The 20073-nt window shown below is 35.9% G+C and overlaps 1 protein-coding gene across 1 annotated transcript in view; it reads left to right on the top strand.

Moving 5' to 3' along the window:
- Positions 1–362: 362 nt before the first annotated feature.
- Positions 363–20073, top strand: part of PXDN (peroxidasin) — a gene marked incomplete at its 5' end in the record, with an annotated part of 58234 nt that continues 38523 nt past the window's right edge. The window contains 7 exons of the mRNA XM_017745014.1: positions 363–457; positions 2131–2202; positions 8679–8750; positions 16174–16245; positions 16820–16891; positions 17367–17536; positions 18866–18983. Of these exons, the coding sequence (XP_017600503.1) occupies positions 363–457; positions 2131–2202; positions 8679–8750; positions 16174–16245; positions 16820–16891; positions 17367–17536; positions 18866–18983 (671 nt within the window). The remainder of the gene's footprint in view (positions 458–2130; positions 2203–8678; positions 8751–16173; positions 16246–16819; positions 16892–17366; positions 17537–18865; positions 18984–20073) is intronic.

Below are 20073 nucleotides of genomic sequence, written 5' to 3'. Positions count from 1 at the left end.
TTCTGTATCTGTTTATTTATAATAAGCATTTTTTTTCTATGATATTCTTTACAAACAGCTTTTAAAATACAGAGACAATTCAATTTAGTGAAATACTCAACAACCCATTACAAGTTGCTTCACTGTGGAAGAGAATATACTTCATGACCACAGGTTTAACTTAGATACAGCCTTCTGCTGACCACTGAGGCTGGATTTGGTGAATCCTCTTCTTAAACTTGTCAAACTGTTTGGATTTGTCTTGCTTTGGTCAAAAGCTGTGATTTATGGACAGAGGCTGGTCAGTCATCACAAAAGACTTGTGCTTAGTTCAGTTTTTCATATGAAAAAATACAGCTTTTTAAATAACATGATTCTTGTTCTTTTTTTTTTTTTTATTCCACAGAGACCTAAGATTTAATAGGATTAAAGAAATCCAGCCTGGAGAGTTTAGACGGCTTAAAAACCTGAACACACTGTAAGTTCTTTTCAACCTTGAGACCCTTTCCCTTTTGACTTAATATGATTAATTTGATAATGTGTCATATTTGCTCACTTTCCACAGGTAAGTAGTTTGAGCTCTAACATTTACACAGGTGAGAGAAGTGGGAGTGAGGACCAAAATATTTGAAGGTAAACCAGGTGTATGTCTATCAAAATAAGAAAGAAAATTATTTGCATACTAGTATTGTGTTACTATACTTTAATTGAATTTAGTGAAAAATGCAGACCATTACTGTATAATTTTTTTTTGACATCATACTATATTGCTTTGGTGGAATATCACACAATAAACCACGGAGTTACAAAAAAGCTGTTCAAGGGCTCAGATGTGCAAATGTGTTACAGTTATAAAATATTTGACAAACTCTAATGTTTTGAACCTTCCTATTCTAATGTGCTTACCAGGACTGGCAGGAATCAGAAGGTTTTGTTCCTACTGAGCTGCTTTTCATGGAGGTCTTTGTTATAATATACGAATGTGAAGAAAAGTCTTTCAGAAAGAGCTTTTACAACCAATAATACAATTAGTATAAGTATTATCATTTTAACTTTGTATCTCCTCTATCATATCTTCAGGTATCACTTTTAAAACAAATACATGCATGTTTCTCTTCTTTAATGTATTAGCAGGCACAAGGAGGAATTAAGATAGAAAGTTATTTTGACTTTTAAATGTACATAACTTATGATTGCAAATGTGACTGTTTCCCAGAACACAAGTAGTGTATGAACTGAAATACAGTAGTGATATCAGTGAGCTTTGGATCACTATTTGTCTGCAGGCACATCACGACAAACATACTGACACATCCTGTACTCTATATTCACACCAGAAGAAATTATAGGACTTTCCCCCCAAAAGTATATTGTCCAAATCTGTGCTACCAAGATATTCTTACAAACTGTCCCTATTTCCAGTCTCCTTTGATCATACCTCTGTTTGCAGTTCATCCCCAGTTTTGAGTTACAATTTCTGCTAGATATCCAGCTCAAGTTTTAACTGTCCAAATCACTGATCTGATATCCACAAGTCCCAAATAAAAACAGGTTGCATTAAGTTTGAGCTCCCTTCTCTTTGTAAAACTAGTCTATGATGGATGAGTGGAAATCTGTGCATACAGACAGTTGTGTTCCTGTACGATGTAAAGGACTCAATACACAAGATATTGCTAAGAAACAGCTGGGAAAAAATCACTTTAATGCACCTGCTAGTGACAAATCTTTGTCAATATAATTTTTATCAGTTTCAAACTGATCTGTAGACTTGATGTGGAAGATTTCCCCCCCGCTCCCCCCCTTCATCTACATATCAGATACCTGCAAAAAACCACATTATTCCACTTCTGGGTGGGGTTTTTTTTTGTTTTTTTGTTTGGGTTTGGCTTTTTGTTTATCTTTGTTTCTGTTTTTATACTATTTTTAAAAATATTTTTTCTTATTTTTTTAAAATTCTGTCTATTTTTTTCAGGTTTTCACCTTCAGGGTAGTGGTTGAGCAACTGTAAGCATATAACCTTTTTTTTCTCTAACAGTTACTCTTGGGAGAAAAGCATTTTCTATTTATTACTATATTGCACCTGCTTTTACACTTTTTTTCCCCTAGTGTTTCTTTATGTTAAAACAAATGGTTGTTTATTTCTTTTTGTAGGCTTCTAAACAACAATCAAATCAAAAGAATTCCTAGTGGGGCATTCGAAGATCTTGAAAATCTGAAATATCTGTAAGTTAAATGAGTGTCACGTTCTTCATCACTGTGTAACACCTTCTTCAGTGGGAAGTGAGATAGTGATTACTATCTGACTCACTGTATCAGGAGATAAACTGCGCTGAAAATCTGTGAAATTAATTTATGGGGTGGGGGCAACTGTGTTTCTCTAAGTATTTGCTAATAAAAGACTGATATCTGTAGGCAATAAATTTTAAAGGAATTAGTAGTTGCTGTTTATTATATGCAACTTATAATTTAAAAAGGGATACATTGATAGGTGTAGGAAACCACCTTTTCAATGGTTCAGTGAAATCTTCACACAGGTTCTTTTTGTGTTTTGGAAAGTGGTTTAAAAGTTGCTAGTCCAAGGGTTGTGTCTGCAGAAGCTTGTAACATACGTAAGCTTATTAGCTATCCCTCCATTTTTCACTGAGTTCATAAGTGAAAAATTCAGTCAAACTCAAAATACCAGAGCATGTATATGATTTGCTGTTAGTTCTAGGTCTTCAGCCATCCTGTATATTTTAAGCCTAACTTTTTCCATTTTTAACAAACATACCAAGAGTATGAATTATATGAGTAAACAAAAGGCATCAAAAGTGTTATTTTTGTCTGTATAATAGACTAAAGCTGCATAGTAAGTTGTCATGGTTTCTCAGCTCTAGTTTCTGGAGTCGACCTTATGGGGTGTCATTTAAAAAAGTTCCACTCCATTCTCTTGGAGTATTGACTGATGGTTGCCTGAATGACTGTACAGAAAAAAAAGGTCACATTGAGATTTCATTCCTTGGAAACAATTCAGAAGGTGAATTTTCCATGTAGTTTCCAAGTATGCAGCCTGAAGAGCTGTAAGGAGGTGGGAGAAGGGAGAAAATCATATATATTTGTGTAGACACATTACCTGTTTTTCCACGTTGTGCTTGATTACATTTCCTGCTCTCATTTTTATGTGTATTGTCTTTCAGTAATGAAATTGTTTAACCTATACAAAATAGGAGGGAAAAGAATATTGAACAGACTGTTGCCAATGAATGATTAAAGTCCATGATAATTGTATTTGTTACAAGATATGCTTGTATGATGGTTCTGGTAGCATAGTACATAAGGTTTTACTAAGTGAGGTTTGCTAAACTTCTTTCCATAGTCAGCAACTGTACAAAGATTTTTCTTGATTCCTATTAGTTCTTTATTTTCACATGCTTGCTTTTGCCTAGCTGTAGTAAACCTGAAACAAAGCTCAACTACTCAGTGTGTTCAGTTCAATGACAGAGAGAAAAGAAATAACTGAACTCTGATGTTTTCATATATGTGTAGTAATGGTTGTCAGTATTGTTAAGAGGAAGATCTTTTTGCTTTCCTGTTGTTCTCTGGAAAATTTAATGTTCAGTGTAGTAATTTATTCAACTGCAGAGAGCTCTTTAAAACTATTGGGTTTTTGCAGAAATAAACTTTAAGGGTTTTTTTGCCTGTTTCAATGGCTGTGATAGAAATGTTTAAATTGTACAGCCTAAAGTTACAACATTTCTGGTACTGGTCAGGTTATCAATACAGAAGGCTTAAATGTAACAAATCAATACTGTTCAGCAGTGAAAGTTTCAGCTGAGTAACTGAATGCTAACTGTATTCTGTGAAATGAAGGGGACAAACCAGAACATTTCTTTCCAATAGGATCCACTAAAGTAGAAATTAAGGGGGAGAGAGTGTACAAAGTGAGAAATACTGCTCAGAATGTACTATTATAAAGTCAAATCATATGGAAAAATTGAGGTTGAGTATCATCTGGTCCTGTGGATATTTGCAAACCTAACTTGTATTGTCATGTTTCATAGAACTAGATCATTGATCCATCCTGTTACTTGTGTTCTTATGAGAACTTGTACTGGATTGCTTGTGCTTCTGAAAATGTATAATTTGCTGACTAATTTTAAAAATCCTGTCATTTCTCAGTGGCCCTGATTTAGCAAAATGTGAGTATATATAAATATAAAATCTATAACAATTAGTTAACATGCCTATATAAAATTAAGTAAAAATATTTGCAATTATATATTTATATATAAAATATATAAAGTATAACACAGCATATTTGGGGTTTTTTTAAAAGCCAGTCTCTGAGAGATAGATATTAAGATCCATTCCTGTATGACTGCTGAAGATCAGCTTTTTGCTTTTTCCAATTGAAAAATTTTTTCAGCAGGGTCTAAATCAAGATTTTCAAATGCTTCTTTGTACTATTCCTTACTGAAGTTGAGTTTAGAGTTTTATGAGGAATATATGTTATCAGAATTAGCTATCTGAAGAACCCATTTTGACAAAGAATAAAGATATTTTCTCAATTTTCTGTGCATTAAAAATATTAATCACTGTTAAAGTTGGTCTTTACATCATAAAAGAAAATTGTATACATACAATTTTTTGACCATTTTTTAGGATTTTTTATTATCGTGTTCTTCATGTAGTTGAAATTTTGACAATTATAAAAGCAGTTTTGTGTGATTTTCCTGTGCTGTTTGTGGTAATAATTTGGTTTTGTATTAATATACTAAAGGTTTAAATAAAGAAATGTAATCATTGTTATGCTGTGAAATTAAGACGGTACTGTTTTTCCTTTTTCTTTCTTCTTCTCTGCCTTTCTGTCCATCTGTCTTTATTTCCTATCCCGTAGTCTTGGCAATAAGGCTCTTTAGTATGCTTCCCAACCTTATAATATAGATGCAGGTAAATTTGTGGAAGCTTGGTAGGATAATCCTTCCTAAGCCTAAAAGTCAACAGTTTATTCTCCAAGAGAGAAGAGTTGGGAATTGAGGGTAGACACATTATTACCATTTCAACATGTAGAATATTAGAGGATTTGGAATCAGAAGTGGAAAAAATGAAGGTAAGGTAAAAAAGAAATAATCCAGGAGGAGATAAAGAAAAATATATAATATAGATTAACTATTAAAAAAACCCTTTCTAGATAAAGAGAAAAGGTATTAGACATTTACAGAGCAGTGAGCTAGAAGATAGCATGAAGGAAGTGAAAGAAATAGAATTGGGAATGAAATTAACTGTGTCAACAACTTTGCATGTTCACTTGGTATGAAATGGATAGATGAGGAAACAGACATGAAAGTATTGCCACAAGCATATTGTAAATGGTAATTAAGACTGTATGAAATGTATCAGTTCCAGAAATGCTAACAGGAAGCATGCAAGTTTTGTTTTGTGTCTGGTGAATGAAGTCATAGTGGTAGATGATGTGGTATAGGTTGGCCAAAATGCGGAGTTTCTGACCTCACCCTTTCAGAATGAGATTGTCACATTTCCTTCTGTGCCTTCTGCTGCTCTTGCTATCTTGGTCATGTTACTTTCTCCTCTGGGCACCTCCAGTGATTCTAGATCTCTTTTCTTTGCAATTCATGTTGCTGGTTCCACTGTCTCCTTCATGTTCCTAGGTAAACTTGTCTTTGGATGTTTATTTATGTCTGAGATTTAACTCTACAATGCCTGATACTGCTGTTACTTTTTGCCTGTTTTTCCCTCCAGTTCCAAACAAATATATTTGGATCTTACTTTCCTTGAATCACATGATTTTTAATTGGTACATTAAAAAAAGAAAAAAGGAAACCCACAATAATATCCTCATAGGGAATCTAGCAGGTTTTTTAATGAAAGCTACTTTTTTTCCCTAATTTTCTGATAACTGGTTACCTATTGGTTCATTTCCTAAGTATATGACCAGTACCTCTGATCTCTAGCAGCCTTGCTTGTGTTTCTGGAAAAAATGCTCTTTATAAAAAAAAAAAAAAAAAACACTTCTAAAAATAGGTATTAGTAACTGTCCAGAAATAATTTAATGTCTTAATAGAATATATCCGTTTTTCATCTTAATCCACTGTTTATTCATCTTCTGATATTCAGTTTTGTAAGAGAGCTTTTAGGTAAATTAAATGACAAATTATTTTTTCCCTAATTGTACTAAATTTGTTTTCTGATGATGTAACTGAGATAAATTTTGAGAATGTTGATGTTAAAATTTAGCAGTATTTACAAAGTTTTACTTGTATAACATTGTATGTGCACTGTAACATTTTAGAGCGATGAATATTTTTTGTGAGTGGTACTTATTTGTGCTTTGTATTCTGTCATGTCTCTCTCCATTAGGCAAATATTTATATTTTTTTTTCTTTTACTATCCTCAGTGAAACAGCTACACAATTAAATGGAAGTTTGGTTAACACATTTGTCATAGGCCATGTAGCCCTGAGGTTGCTGGGGTTTCTCTGTGAAGGGAGGATATGGTGGACTGAGGTTGGTTGAGTTTCCTGCAGCTGAGGGTTTTCTGGTCAGAATGGAAAAAGCTCTGGTTTAAAGCTGAATCCCAAGTAAAGGCTCACTGCAGTGGCTTGGTAAGAGCACCTAAAGGCTGCTTCCCTTCCCTGCAGTATGGTGGTAAAAGCCTGCAATACTACAGTCACTATCCCAGTCTGATTCACCTCTGATTTTCACTCTCTGCCTTCTTTTGTCTGCAGAGAGTAAATACCAGTTATATGAATGATTGTGGTAAAACTTTTTTAAAAATCGGATGAATTCAGAGTTTTTGTATAAAATTATTGAAATGCCCACAGGAGATAATTAACTGAGGGTGGTTATCAAAACTGTCTAAGCCCACTTTGGTTCTCTGGTCTGACCAGAAGTTTAGTACTCAGAAATAAGAGGGATTTCCACACTGCCAAGTGGAATTAACTGTATTAAGAAAGATAAATAACATTTCAGCTGCTCAGTCCTTGAAATTTTCTAAGTAGTGAAAAGTTAAAATTCTCACAGGAAAGCAAGATAGGAATTTAATATCAAACAGAGAGGAATATTAAGGAGACATAACATTGTAATGACTGTGATCCTCAAATGAATTAGTAAATCTGAGTCAAAACAAATATTTTAATACTCATGAAATAATTTTTTTCAAATAGAATAAAAACCAATTCCACATATAAAATGTGTAATGAATTTATACTCACTGTTTCCAAATTATTTTTAAAGTTTTTACAGTAATTTCACAACAGTATTTTTTTTCTGGTTTTTGAGTATTTTAAAAATCTCACAAATTTTTACTTCCATGTTACCTGTTCTTGGAGGAACTCTGCTTTTTATTCAGATGCATATCTACATTAATAAAGCACACGGGAGTCTGTATATTAATGTGTTGGATTCTCAGCAAGCAGTGCATTGGAAAAGTTAATTTAGACTCAAAGGAAGGATACTACTCCTTACTGTTCCCCAGAGTTGTCATTAGTTGAACATTAAATACCTACAACCTCTTTCCTTGTTGGGGTCTATTGTGAAATGCTGCCCATTGTCACATCAGTGTAAAAACTTCCACCAGCTCCAGCAGAGCCAGTATTTTTTCTGTTGCATCAAAAGGAGTTTGCAATATTTCCAGTAAGTTACTGAAAACTGCAATAATAGAAAACCCAAAACCACTACTAATAAGATGCCTGCTAATGAAGTCATTTCTGGTACAAAGTCTCTTCATCCCCTTTTCATAGAAACCCATGCCTGATTAACTGAGTTTCAAATCATTTGTCAAATAATTGTGAAAAAGTTCTTAACTGCAAACCTGTTCCTATCCTAACACAAGAAGAGTGACTGACACTGAACCCCCCAAGTATTTTCATTTGCTGCCTCCATGCAGAAACTGTAGTCATCAGCTAAACTGTGATTTTTCTCCAATACCCCTCCCTAAACCATCCTTGCTGCTAAGAGCATGATGAACATGATCACATACACTGATCCTTCCTGATTTAGTTTCTTTCTATTCAAAAGGTGTAGACAACACACGTGATCATACTGATACTCTGCGTGTTTGTTCTGTTTATATTATAGAGTATCAATGGGGACCTAATGTCCACCTTCTACACAGTGATAGAACAAATACACAGTGCTGCTTTATGGATGCAATACCAATACTCTAACTTGTATTTTTTGGTAAATATTCAAAAGGTGACACAGACAGAGTTACAGAAATTTCTCACTGTTTGTTCTCCAAGTCCAGAAAAAGACTCACTCTATCATAATTTGAGTATTTGTACCAGTATTCAGACATTTTAAAGAAAACAAGAGGCCAGTGGCATCCCTGCTGTGTTCTGGTAAAGGCACTTCTAATGCAATTCTGTCCCACTGAGTTGAATTTAGTTTGACTTTTGGCAAACCAATCAAGAAAACAAGGGACAAAAGTCCAGTAAGTAATACCATGAGCACTGGGAAGCCCAGGACCATCTGAGTATTCGCCTCAGGGCCTTCAAGGCCTCAGACTTTTGTCTTTCCTAGTAGACATCGGGGATGAAATTTCAAGGACAGAATATTTTTATGTTTTTAGTTTTTGATTTGTATTTTTTTTTCTAATATGTAGTTGAAAAACTGTCTTCACATGTCAACTTAATTCTTCTTTTCCACCTTCATGTAGCTCTTGTTTGTGTACTAATATTACTGATTGTTTCTTGTTTCAGCTATTTGTACAAGAATGAAATCCAGTCAATTGACAGGCAAGCATTTAAAGGACTTGCCTCTCTAGAACAACTGTAAGTGCCTTTTCTCTTCTGTGCTGTCATCTCCATGGTTCCCCTGCAGAGGAAAAGTGCACGCCTTGATCCATACATCCTACCTGCATGCTCTGCATGTCTGCACTCCCTGGGCTGGGCAGAGAGCCCCGTAATCATTTGCATGTGAAAAAACCACAATTGATCTCTGTGTCAAATTCCTCATTTCTGTGTTTATCTTTTGTTTGTGATTTGCATTCCTGATGTCCCTATACATTGTTACATAGCTTTGACAAATGAGAATTATTGTGGGAAATGTCGAAAACTAATGTGTATTGCTTAGAGATAGATTCTGCTTTCATTTCTGTAGGTTTTTATAATATCACAATTCCTTTGACTGCAGTACTTTGTTTTATGCAGTGTAACTAAAGCTGAATTAGCGTCTTGAAGTTTAACCCAGTTTTGTTATACTTTGAAACAAGAATAGATTTTTTAATAAAAACCTTGCTATTATTTATATGTGTTAATCATTTCCATATATAGATGTTTAAAAAGTAAGGAAGTTCGTCATTTACAGTGTAGATGTTTCAGTAATGTCCTCCAGAAAGGTTGATTAAAATCAAACTTCTTTTCCTGTATAATGAAGAATAATTTCTACTGAAAAAGAATGAGGAATGCAGTCCTAAGCATGACAAAACCCAGTTGTATTGATTCCATTAAGTTCAACTATATTTTGTTTTATAATCACTATAGGAGAGACATTGAAGTGCTGGCATGAGTCCAGAGAGGGGCAGTGAAGCTGGTCAAGGGGCTGGAGCACAAATCCTGTGAGGAGCAGCTGAGGGAGCTGGTGTTGTTTAGTCTAGAGAAACAGAGGCTCAGTGGAGACCTTATTGCTCTCTGCCACTACCTGAAAGGAGGTGATAGTGAGCTGGGGAGTGGTCTCTTCTCCCAGGTAACAAGTGACAGGACAAGAGGAAATGGCCTCAAGTTGCACCTGGGGAGGTTTAGATTGAATATTAGGAAAAATTTGTTTATGGAAGGGGTGGTAAAGCATTGAAACAGGCTGCCCAGGGAAGCAGTGGAGTCACTCTTGCTGGAAGTGTTCAAGAAAGGACTGGACTTTGAAGTCATGGTTTAGTGATGAACATGATAGTGGTGCTAGGTTGATGGTTGAACTTGAAAATCCTAAACCTCTTTTCTAGCCTTAACAATTGTATGATTCTATGATCAGAAAGCATTGCTCTACATTCATTGTGGTAATGTTTAGAAAAAGGAAAAAACTGTCAATGTGTAGTTGTTTCAGGTTGACTACCAAATAACAGTAGTCAACCAATGAGTTTTGTAGTGTATAAATTGGGGGCTGAATATAAATTTTTAAACTCTTGAAAGGTATCAGTGTATTACAAGTTCTCTATATGTACCATCTTCCTTGTTGCTATAAACCTCTAATGGATATTAGTAGACATAGAGTATATATGAAATAAAATGACACTTCATATGGGTACAAAATCATGCATGCTCATTTTAGAGTGCAACAGATACCTTTTGAAGGAAGAGTTTATCTATAATATAGAAGTATCAATTATAAAATATATATAAATATGTAATTATTTTCCTTAACACCTTTCTCTTCCTCTTCCTTTTACTCTAGAAATTATTACTGCACCATACTACACCAACTGGTAGGGCTTATTTGCATGCTAATAGCAATATTTAATTTCTGTGTAGAGTTTCAAGTACTGAGGCCCATTTATTGAATTACTGATGTTTCCAAAGTAATGTTCTTCCTCATGCCACAAGCCTTATATACTGCAAGTGGCAACGTTTGTCCTTTTTTCTTTTGTTCTTTTTTCCTGTTGATCTCTGTTATGACTGAAAAACATAAATCACTTTGAAATATTAACGCCTTCTGGGTGCACTTTTCCACTATGTGGCAGTTAAGCCTCTCTGCCTATGGAGATATCACACTGTATCAGCTTAAGCTCGAACTTCTGAGACATCAACATTATTCAGTATGAAATTAAATTTCAAACTCAGGGTTTGAGTCTGATCTCTAGCTGGGAAGTATGGAAATGGAGCCTGGGACAGTCACTGCTCATTGCCTGCCCATGTGTCATGGCAGCACCTGCAGCTCCTGGGGGGTGGAGGGCAGGTACATCCCCACTGCCTGCAGCAGAGCTCACTGCTTTCTAGAGCTCTTCTTCTTCTCTCCTAAACAGAGAGCTTGCCAGGAGGGAAAATGGGAGCACATGAAGCCAGTGGCAGGCACAGAAATCAATTTAATGAAGAGTACTCTTTGAGATTTTTAGTTTGTAAGGGATTTGGCATGTATGCATCTTTAGCATAAAAATATGTTCTGATTCTACAGGGTCTGTTTAATCACACTATCTTTGGAGAAAAACTGCTGAAAAGACAAGAGTTACTCTTGGCAAACAAGTTCCCAAGTGTCCTGATTTCAGTTTTAAACGGTATTGCCTGCTAAGTCGATGTTTCTGCATTTGGGGTCTCTGTGGCCTCAAGTTATCAAACACATTTTGCTACTGGTTGTGTTAGCCAAATGCTCTTCTCAATGTTCAGCAGAGTTCTCAGAAGTAGACTACATTTCAAGGAAAGACTTGTTTCATAGCAATTTCTTCTACTCCAGTGAAGCAGAATTCAACTGATAGTTGCTTTTTTAAAACATACCTAAAAAGTAAAGCAAACACATTTCTGGTGATTGTTGTTGTTTTAAAAAAACTAAATGTAGTTAGATTTAGGAGGCCTGTTGCATGTATAAGGGACGAAAACCCCCAAGTATTTACTGAAGCTGGCAGGTTCCTCCTTAAACCTCTGCAGCAGAATTCTTAGCTGCTGATGTAGTCAAAATAGCTTTTCCTTTGGAAATTTCTGCCAAGGGAATAAGATCTTTGAATCAGATCTTGAAACCCGTTTGTGCTAGGGTAAATTCTGAAGAAAAACCAGCAGTTTTAGATACTTGAACACATTGAGCCATACATATTTCATCAGCTAACTTTTCACCTGTGGTTGACATGAAGGGACAGAGTCAGCTGATGAAAAGTAGCCGCTTAGTACCAGTTTAGACACTGTTAAATCTGCAAGACATATGTTTGGGTCTGGCAAAGGCAGCAGAAAGCTGCAGGAAACTTACATTTTTTCAGAGCAGCAGCCGGAAGGCAGGCAGAACACCCGAAAGGCAAGGAAGGCTGCCTCTGTATGCTTGGGCTTAGACAACTGCTCTGTGCCTCTGTGTGCCTGTGCTTGACAACTGAATCCCACCTGAAATGTCGCAAATACCCTGCCTGGGAGGTCATGAGTTTGAATCCTAAGATCTAACTCTAAATGGAGTCCATTTCCAGATGTGTATTGCTTTTCTTCCAAATATCTGGCATATTTTTGAGATCTCAGCTTATGAGTTGTATGTATCAGGGACAAAAAGTGTACTCCCCAGTATTTAAGTAGTGGGATCCCCAAACACTAATGGAATTATTAAATCTGTTTACCTATTCCTAGTTATGCATTTTCTTTTAACTTTCATATTAACATACTAATTTTGCTCTTTATAAGCTGTTATTAGTTATGATGTAGCTTAAGAACATATACACATATTTAGGGGGAATTAATAGACAAAAAGCATTAACTAACATATAGTGATGCAGTTTGTTATATTAAGTTTATTTCCCTCAATTCAATTTTCAGTATTTTTGAAATGTTGCTATTTTTTGTCTTATTTTATACTACAAGTCCCTGATTTTTGCATAACTGTATGTCAGCAGTTATGCACATGTAAGACAGTGGAGTCTGTGTAAAGTTGCTGTTAAACTATCTATGAGAAGGAATAATGAAAGAGAATTAATTAATAAACAAACAAACCCAAAAGGTATGATGGGGCCTTGAGAAGGATATCCTTATTATTCTACAATAAGATCAGCTAGGGACAACAAACTGGAAACAGATACTCATCTAGCCTTATTTTAAAAGTCCTCAGAGAGTATTCCATAATCTCCTTAAGTATCCTGCTCCAACATTTTATATCATTACCACAACATACATTTAAATCTTTTTCCTTGTGGTTTAAAGCTGCTACTTCTTGTCCCTGAGCAGGGAAAGCTCTGATAAATGTGAAAAATATATGTTTGTTCATTCTCTTTCAAATAACCCAAATGGCAAACATGCTGTTTGAATATTCAGAACATAGATTATGCTCAGTTAACGGGTTAGTAAGTACTTCCCCAAAGATGTGATGATACTATTAGAAAAAGAACGGTTGGCATATATGATAAAAGTCCTCCCCCACAAAAAATACAAATCTACATAAAATACAATACTAAATTTAGTGCTGTGAAAAATGCCACTGGGACTGAATTGTACTGTAAATTTTTGTCCTACAAGATTAATAATAAGAAAGAAAATCCATACCATGCTTATTTGATAAAATCTTTATTTTCCTCTTGGTGTGTTTCATTTGGACTTGTTTCCCCTATAAGTATTTCCTTTCCTTCTGTTTAATTCTTTATAGTGAGTTTAGAATTAAAACAGAAAGACACGTTGGTATTTAAAAATCACTCTTGCATGCTTTTTCTTTCAATTTTCATTCTGAAAGTCTTTTTAATATCTAATTTATTACATGATACTACTATTTTTAGAGCGTTCTTTACTCTGAACATAAAAGATGCCTATAAAGATATGCCAGTGTGAGATTATTTCCTGAATATGATTACCTTTAAAGTGAATTTTAAATTCAAGAAATTATCATATTAATTAAAATATTAAAATATACTTTTACATAACATTAATATGCTACATAGAAGAAAATAATAGAAGTGATAAACCCAAGTGATAAAACAGGATTAAAGTGTAGGTCATAATGCCAAGAATTTTTTATTCTCTTTATTATAGACTTAGAATACAATCTGGTGTCTGCATCTATTTATTTTGAATTACACTTGGTAATTATTTTGGCCAGATATTTAACACCTTGTTCTATTCATAAATTGCATGATAAGTTGCTCAGGATTTTTTAGGTCATAATTTAAGACCTGAAAAACCCAACTAGCTTGTGTAGCCCAACTGCTATGAAGCAGTTAAGAGTATTTTTCAGCTGGATTTCATTATTTGATTTTTTGAGCTAAACAGCGTAATATCTTATGAGGTAAAGTTAACTGTTACAATGTTCTTCAGCATCTGAATTATTGTATTTGTATCTGTGATGATGTGCGCTGTAAACAAGGCAAGGTTTATAACAGAGATATTTTTAAAATTTGTTTGGAAAAACAAGATGAGTTTTCAGGCACATAAAGTATTCATTACATCTGCAATTTTAATAGTCTTGAGTACTAAACAGCCATTTTGGGCTGCTGCTTTGAGTTTAGCTATGTATACACTACTTAAACCATCTGAGAGAGGTGTTCTTTTTCTCTCTTTCTAACTTTACCTCTGATTCGTGGCCCTGAAGAAGGGGTTGTGTGCCTCAATGTGTCTGCTTTTACCAATATTATTTGTTGTTCTAAGAGGTGCCTACAAATCTTGCCTTGTCAATGCCAAAGAAGTACAAGAGATTGATATATTGGGAATATAAAGAGATGTGTTTGCAAGGTGCTCATGAAGCATAAAATTGCAAGTAGAATTAAGTATGTTGAAAAGGAAAAAATCACTGCTGCCTGCAAAAGAAGTAGCGTATGTAATTTTTTTGCAAAATGAAAGCTGCTTCAGAAGTAACAAACCGTATAGTTGTGCCTGGTTTTTCCCTTTGTCCTTTTGCATTGCAGTTATCCCCACCTTGCCTTGCCCCCTCCCAAATGCTGCTGATGCTGGAAGGTGGACGAGCAGAGCCCTGGCTCTTGGCAAGCTGTGCCTACCCACCTCATGGCTGGGCCATGCCTAGTCTTTGTCCTGGCAGTCCTTCCTCACTGAGGTCTCTCTTCTCTCTGCTGGCAAATCTAATGAACCGTGCAGGAAATATCTGCCTTTGCGATCTCTCATTTTAATTTAGAAGAAATTACCCTGTATTTTCAAAGAGGAGACAAAAACTGGCAGTCACAGCATGGTGATGCAGTTCTTGATTCCTTATGCTAACAAGACCATACTCTATGCTTGATATACTCTGTGGCCATGCGTGGCATTGGCAGTAGGCAGACTTGACACTCTGATGTGCTTGATCACTCCTGCGCTGATTTATTGGCTTTTTCTGTGGTCCCCATTCACTGCTCCCTGGCATCGCTCGCTGGCTCGCGCTCGGCCTGGGAGGCTGCCAGGCACGTGCCTGCCTTCCCTCTGCGCGCGCCTTCCAGGGCTCCCTGCAAGGCCGTGGCCAGAATCGCCGCTGCTTCCCTCTCTCCTCTCTGCGCAGCCGCCGTTTGGCTCAGCACAGACGAATTCCTGTGACCTTGCCCTTTTTATGATGAGGGATTGATTTTTCAGGAGATACTGAGCTCTGAGTTGTTCTCACTGTTTTCAAATGACGGGCTTTTTCGTTCTTCAGACCACAGTGATTTCTGTATATGCACATTCTCCAGAGGTTCCTGAGTTTGTCAGAGGTCAGATAGGAAACCTACGGAGTTTTGAATACATTGGATATAACCAGGATCCAAAGTCTATAAATAATTTTCACACTTCCTTGTGCCAGTGTTATGTATTACATCTTGTTTCCTCATCTGCAAGGTTAAGGAGTATCTCCACAAAATAGTCGCTGCTGGAATGATCCTGCCTTTGCAGTCCATTTTCACAACAGTTACAGATTAATAGTCTGGCTAATTGTCTTGTTACGCTAACTTTCTCAGTTTTACAGGATTAAAAGCTGTGTAAATTTATTGTTGTGTAATACTGATAGCTTACATAAGCATCAACAGAGCATCAAACAGCGCCAGTTGCTGGGAAGCCCTTTGTCTAAAGTAAAATTAGTCAAACTTGGGTTTATACTACAAATATGGTTTTGAGAGCATTCACAGCTTTAAATGCCAGTGTTCATGGACTAGAGAAGGTTACTTCTCAGCATCTTTTGAAATTTTCACTCACTGAAATGAAAACATTTTTCCACAAAAAATGTTATTCTACTGGAAACTGTAAATGTTTGCTAAATAACCTGTAACATTTTTCTTATAAAAAATAATAATTTTCTCCTTTCAATAAATTTTTTCAAGCATGCATACAATGAACAGTAGACTTGGCAAAATAGTGTTCAAAGTATTATCTCCAAAATCTCCAAAGCAATGTTTGGGTTTTTTTGCTTATATATGTACACACACACACACACGCAATGTAGTGATCTGCAAACCCTTCTTTGTTTGTCATGTCTTTTATTTCTCAGATTCAAGTGTGAGATTCAGATGGTAACAGAAAAAAGCTGCTACATCACTATGGCCATTTAGATCTGTAAACAGTATGGAAACAATAAATTCTTTAAAATATTTCACCTTCGTTAAGAAAATTGTTTCAGTATTTTTCTTTTTGTTTAACATATTTTCAGGTACCTGCACTTTAATCAGATAGAAACGTTGGAACCTGAATCCTTTACTCATCTTCCAAAACTTGAAAGGCTGTAAGTTTGTTTTTCTTGGGGTAAGATTCAGAAGGCAGCTTGCTTCCTTGTTTGAATTAAATCAAGCATTTGAAACTAAAAAATAATATTTTTATCATTGCCATAGATTGTTTTTAATCCAGTTTTTTTGCTGTAACTACTACATAGTCTTTCCAAGAGCACTTTGGTGAAGCTGACCTTAGAGGCATGCAGAAGTGAGCATTGCCTGTGGTATATTTTTCTTTTGCAAAACTATTTCCCAAAGATCTGTGATTCATGTTTGGCTAAAATAAATGTTATGAATGAAGAACTAGACAATTTATTTAGTATCCTTTTTTTTAATTTCTCATTTGAATGTTTATGAACTCCCTTCCTTGTGGTTACTTACGGCTTCTTTTTCCCCACATGGACATACCCAAGTACACCCTGGAGGCCACTTAAAAATTGCAGACAATGAGTTGCTGAACAGGTTCAATTTTTTTTTCTTAAATTTTCTTTGATTACTTTCTCTTGAAAACTGTCCAGAAGAATGTAAATGAAATGAGTGCATCACAAAATCTGAATTATTACATGCATATTTCTGTGTTTTTAACAGGTTTTTGCATAACAACAGAATAGCTCATTTGATTCCTGGAACATTTAGTCACTTAGAATCTATGAAAAGATTGTAAGTAAATTGAATTATTATTGAACTAATGAAATCTTAAATAACCCAATTAGACTGTATCTCCTCTTGCAATATTTATCTTCCTTCCAAATGCCTTTTATGGTGTAATTGTTTTAAATATTAAATATATTTTTTTTCAACTGTACTCCAGTTGTTTATGTGCATAGATTGAGAACATTGTTTCATATCTATTTTCTTTAGTTACTGACTAAAGTTTATTTCCTATATTGGGATTATTTGTAATCATTGTTTTATAGACTAAATAATATATATGGGTTGTTCTTTGTGTGGTAAAAATAATACACATAATTACACACCAGAATACCTATAGGCAAGTTAGCATCACCAGTATGGCATGTTGGCTATTGTCTGTGTTCACAGATAGAGGTGTTGCTCCATTTACAGAACCGTGCTGTTTCTAGCAGAGTGGTTGAGGCTTACTAACAGAGCTGTGGCTGCTCCTTGTTTTGTGCAGGCGTTTGGATTCCAACGCTCTTCACTGTGACTGTGAAATCCTGTGGCTGGCGGAGCTGCTCAAGACGTACGCGGAGTCGGGTAATGCTCAAGCAGCAGCTACCTGTGAGTATCCACGGAGGATCCAGGGGAGATCAGTGGCCACGATAACACCAGAAGAACTGAACTGTGGTGAGTTTGCCACTTCCTGATTTCTTCTTTAATGGGTTGCATGTACCTAAACTGTATATTTTTGGAGGGCTAGAATTTATTGTTCTATTTGAAAACACTGACCGCCTCTGGTTAATATTGGTTATTTCCAGAAATCTCTCTGTGTTCCTTCTCTGTTTTTGTGTGCTTCTGACAGAATTGATTGCTTTTACCCTTCAGCCTGTCTTTAAAGAAACAAATAGTAACCGTTTGAAATTTCCCCTTGAAGAATTAAAGGTGATTATCCTGAAGGAGTTTATTTTTCCCTTTTATATTTCAGTTCTGATCATAACAGGATTGTCAGCTAGAATCTATGGTGTTGCATTAATATTATTTGGTGTCCTTTATTCCCTTCTATACAAGGGAAAGAAAAGAAAGAAGCTTCACTGAATTGCTCCTGATGACACAGTTCTTGCCTTTAAAATATTTGTTGCTGTTGTAGGAATCGGGGTTGGGCCACTGAATTATTTTTTTACTCAGTAATAATTACAAGGAGTGCCCTACACAGGCACTGAAATCCTCTGTCACTGAGGATTAATGCACAAGCACCTTGGTAATCTTTATGTTTGCCTGTATTCCTTCACCCTCGGGGTGCAAAAGCTTGGCCCCACGAGCACCCTGGGTCTTGGCCCAGCACCACTTGTGTTCTGAAATCAAAATGTAGATTTCTCATCAAGCTATGGGCATTTGACTGTCCTCCTGCATAAGGAAGCCAAGGTATAAAATAAGTAAATTTTCCTTTTGGTTATGTGTTGGATATAACTCTGATCACGAGAACTATGACCACAAGCATCTACAAGGTTCTTGAGAAAGATGGTACAAAGGGAATTTGGTGCAAGAATAATGCACATGGCATCCTAGAAGCTCTTTGCATATCTAAGGAGCCTGAATATGGAAGCTGCAGGAAGTAAGCTGTACAAATTATTCTGTGAGGCAAGTTATGCACTGATACTTATCTAGAGGAAGTTATTTTAAATGGCACTTGTACTTGCTGCTTTAAAGTTTTTCCTTCATAGGCAATTTGAGTCTCTGTCCAAATAAATAAAACAGCCACTTTAGAACCTGATACAAATTTGTGCAATCTATTTCTAGTCTGCTAAAAGGTCCTAAGGAACAATGAAGGAGGTCAGAAATCCCACAGTCACTTTTGCACAGGGAAAAGTGCATTTAATCCTAAGCATATTCATATTTTAAGTCAAAACATTTGTGAAAAAATATTTTTTACAAAATGTATGGTAATATTTTTATTTACCAGTTTTTAGTAGTTTTAAAATAAGTAAGAGTTCTTTGTACATTTTATTGTTGATATAGAGAGGCCAAGAATTACATCAGAGCCTCAGGATGTGGACGTTACCTCAGGGAATACAGTGTACTTCACTTGCAGGGCTGAAGGCAATCCTAAACCAGAAATTATATGGCTTCGAAACAAGTAAGTATAAAAGAGGAAGAGAGAAACTTGATGTAAGTACATTTGCCTGTGTGTGTGTGCATTTTGGGTGCATGTCCATGTGCTGTATATGCTAATATATGAAATAGTTACAGAAAAAACATGCTATAATTAAAATAAGCATATGAAGTAATAATGGTCCATATCTTTTTTATTAGTAATTCTAAACACTTAAGAGCTGCTAACTAGAAAATAGTATTACTCTAACACTGTTTGTAAGATGTTCAGCTGCAGTATACCTGCAAAGCTGCTCACACCTGTAATACTAAATCATTTTTATGTAAGTACCAGGCAATCCACTGTGGACATGTTGCATGTACAGTCTGTGGATTACTTAGCATTTTCATATGTTTTGGGGCAGAGCAAAAGCTACTTTTTTTTAAGGACTCCAGCTGGATAGAATTAAAGTTTCAGAGAATGACGTTCTGGAGCCCTAGCTTCTCAGAGGCCACTTCCCTCCAATGTGTAGCTCTGTCCCAGGAGAAGAGAGACATCAGTTTCCAGGCTCCTCAAACTGGTACATGGAGGGCAGGCAAGTCCTTATATCGTAAGATTGTAGTGTAATTCAGGTTGGAGGATGTCTCCATTGCAGCCTTCTGCTCAAAGCAGGATTATACCAGGTTGCTTTATCCAGATAGGTCTTAAAAGCCTCTAAGGATGGAGATAGAACAAGTTGTCTGGGCAACCTGCTAAATATCTTTTCCTCACCACTTAGAACATGGGGAAGGTTCTATAAAGGATGACTATCTTTCAACAGCCCAGGGCCAGCCTGCTCCAGAGTGGCTGCTCAGGCTGTGCCCAGAGCCTGGCTCCCTCCAGCAGCACTGGGTACAGCACAGCTGAACCAGCCTTGTGTCTGCACATCTCCCCCTTAAACTGGTGTGAACTTACAATGGACACATGAACTGTGAGTTTGCCATCAGCAAATCAGACTTTGGCTTAATAATGTTCTTATACAAATGGAGAACCTGACCTGGAACATAAATTCCCTTACAGTTTATATAAAGCATTTTAGTTTGTTAGTTGCTGATAAAATGGCATGGTGTAGAGTCCTGGTTCTGTATCTTCCTGC

Source organism: Corvus brachyrhynchos, unplaced genomic scaffold (genome assembly GCF_000691975.1).
Source record: "Corvus brachyrhynchos isolate BGI_N302 unplaced genomic scaffold, ASM69197v1 scaffold116, whole genome shotgun sequence".
NCBI classification, from domain to species: Eukaryota; Metazoa; Chordata; class Aves; order Passeriformes; family Corvidae; genus Corvus; species Corvus brachyrhynchos.
Note: the sequence above shows the minus strand (reverse complement) of the source record. Positions and strands in the feature narration are given on the sequence as shown.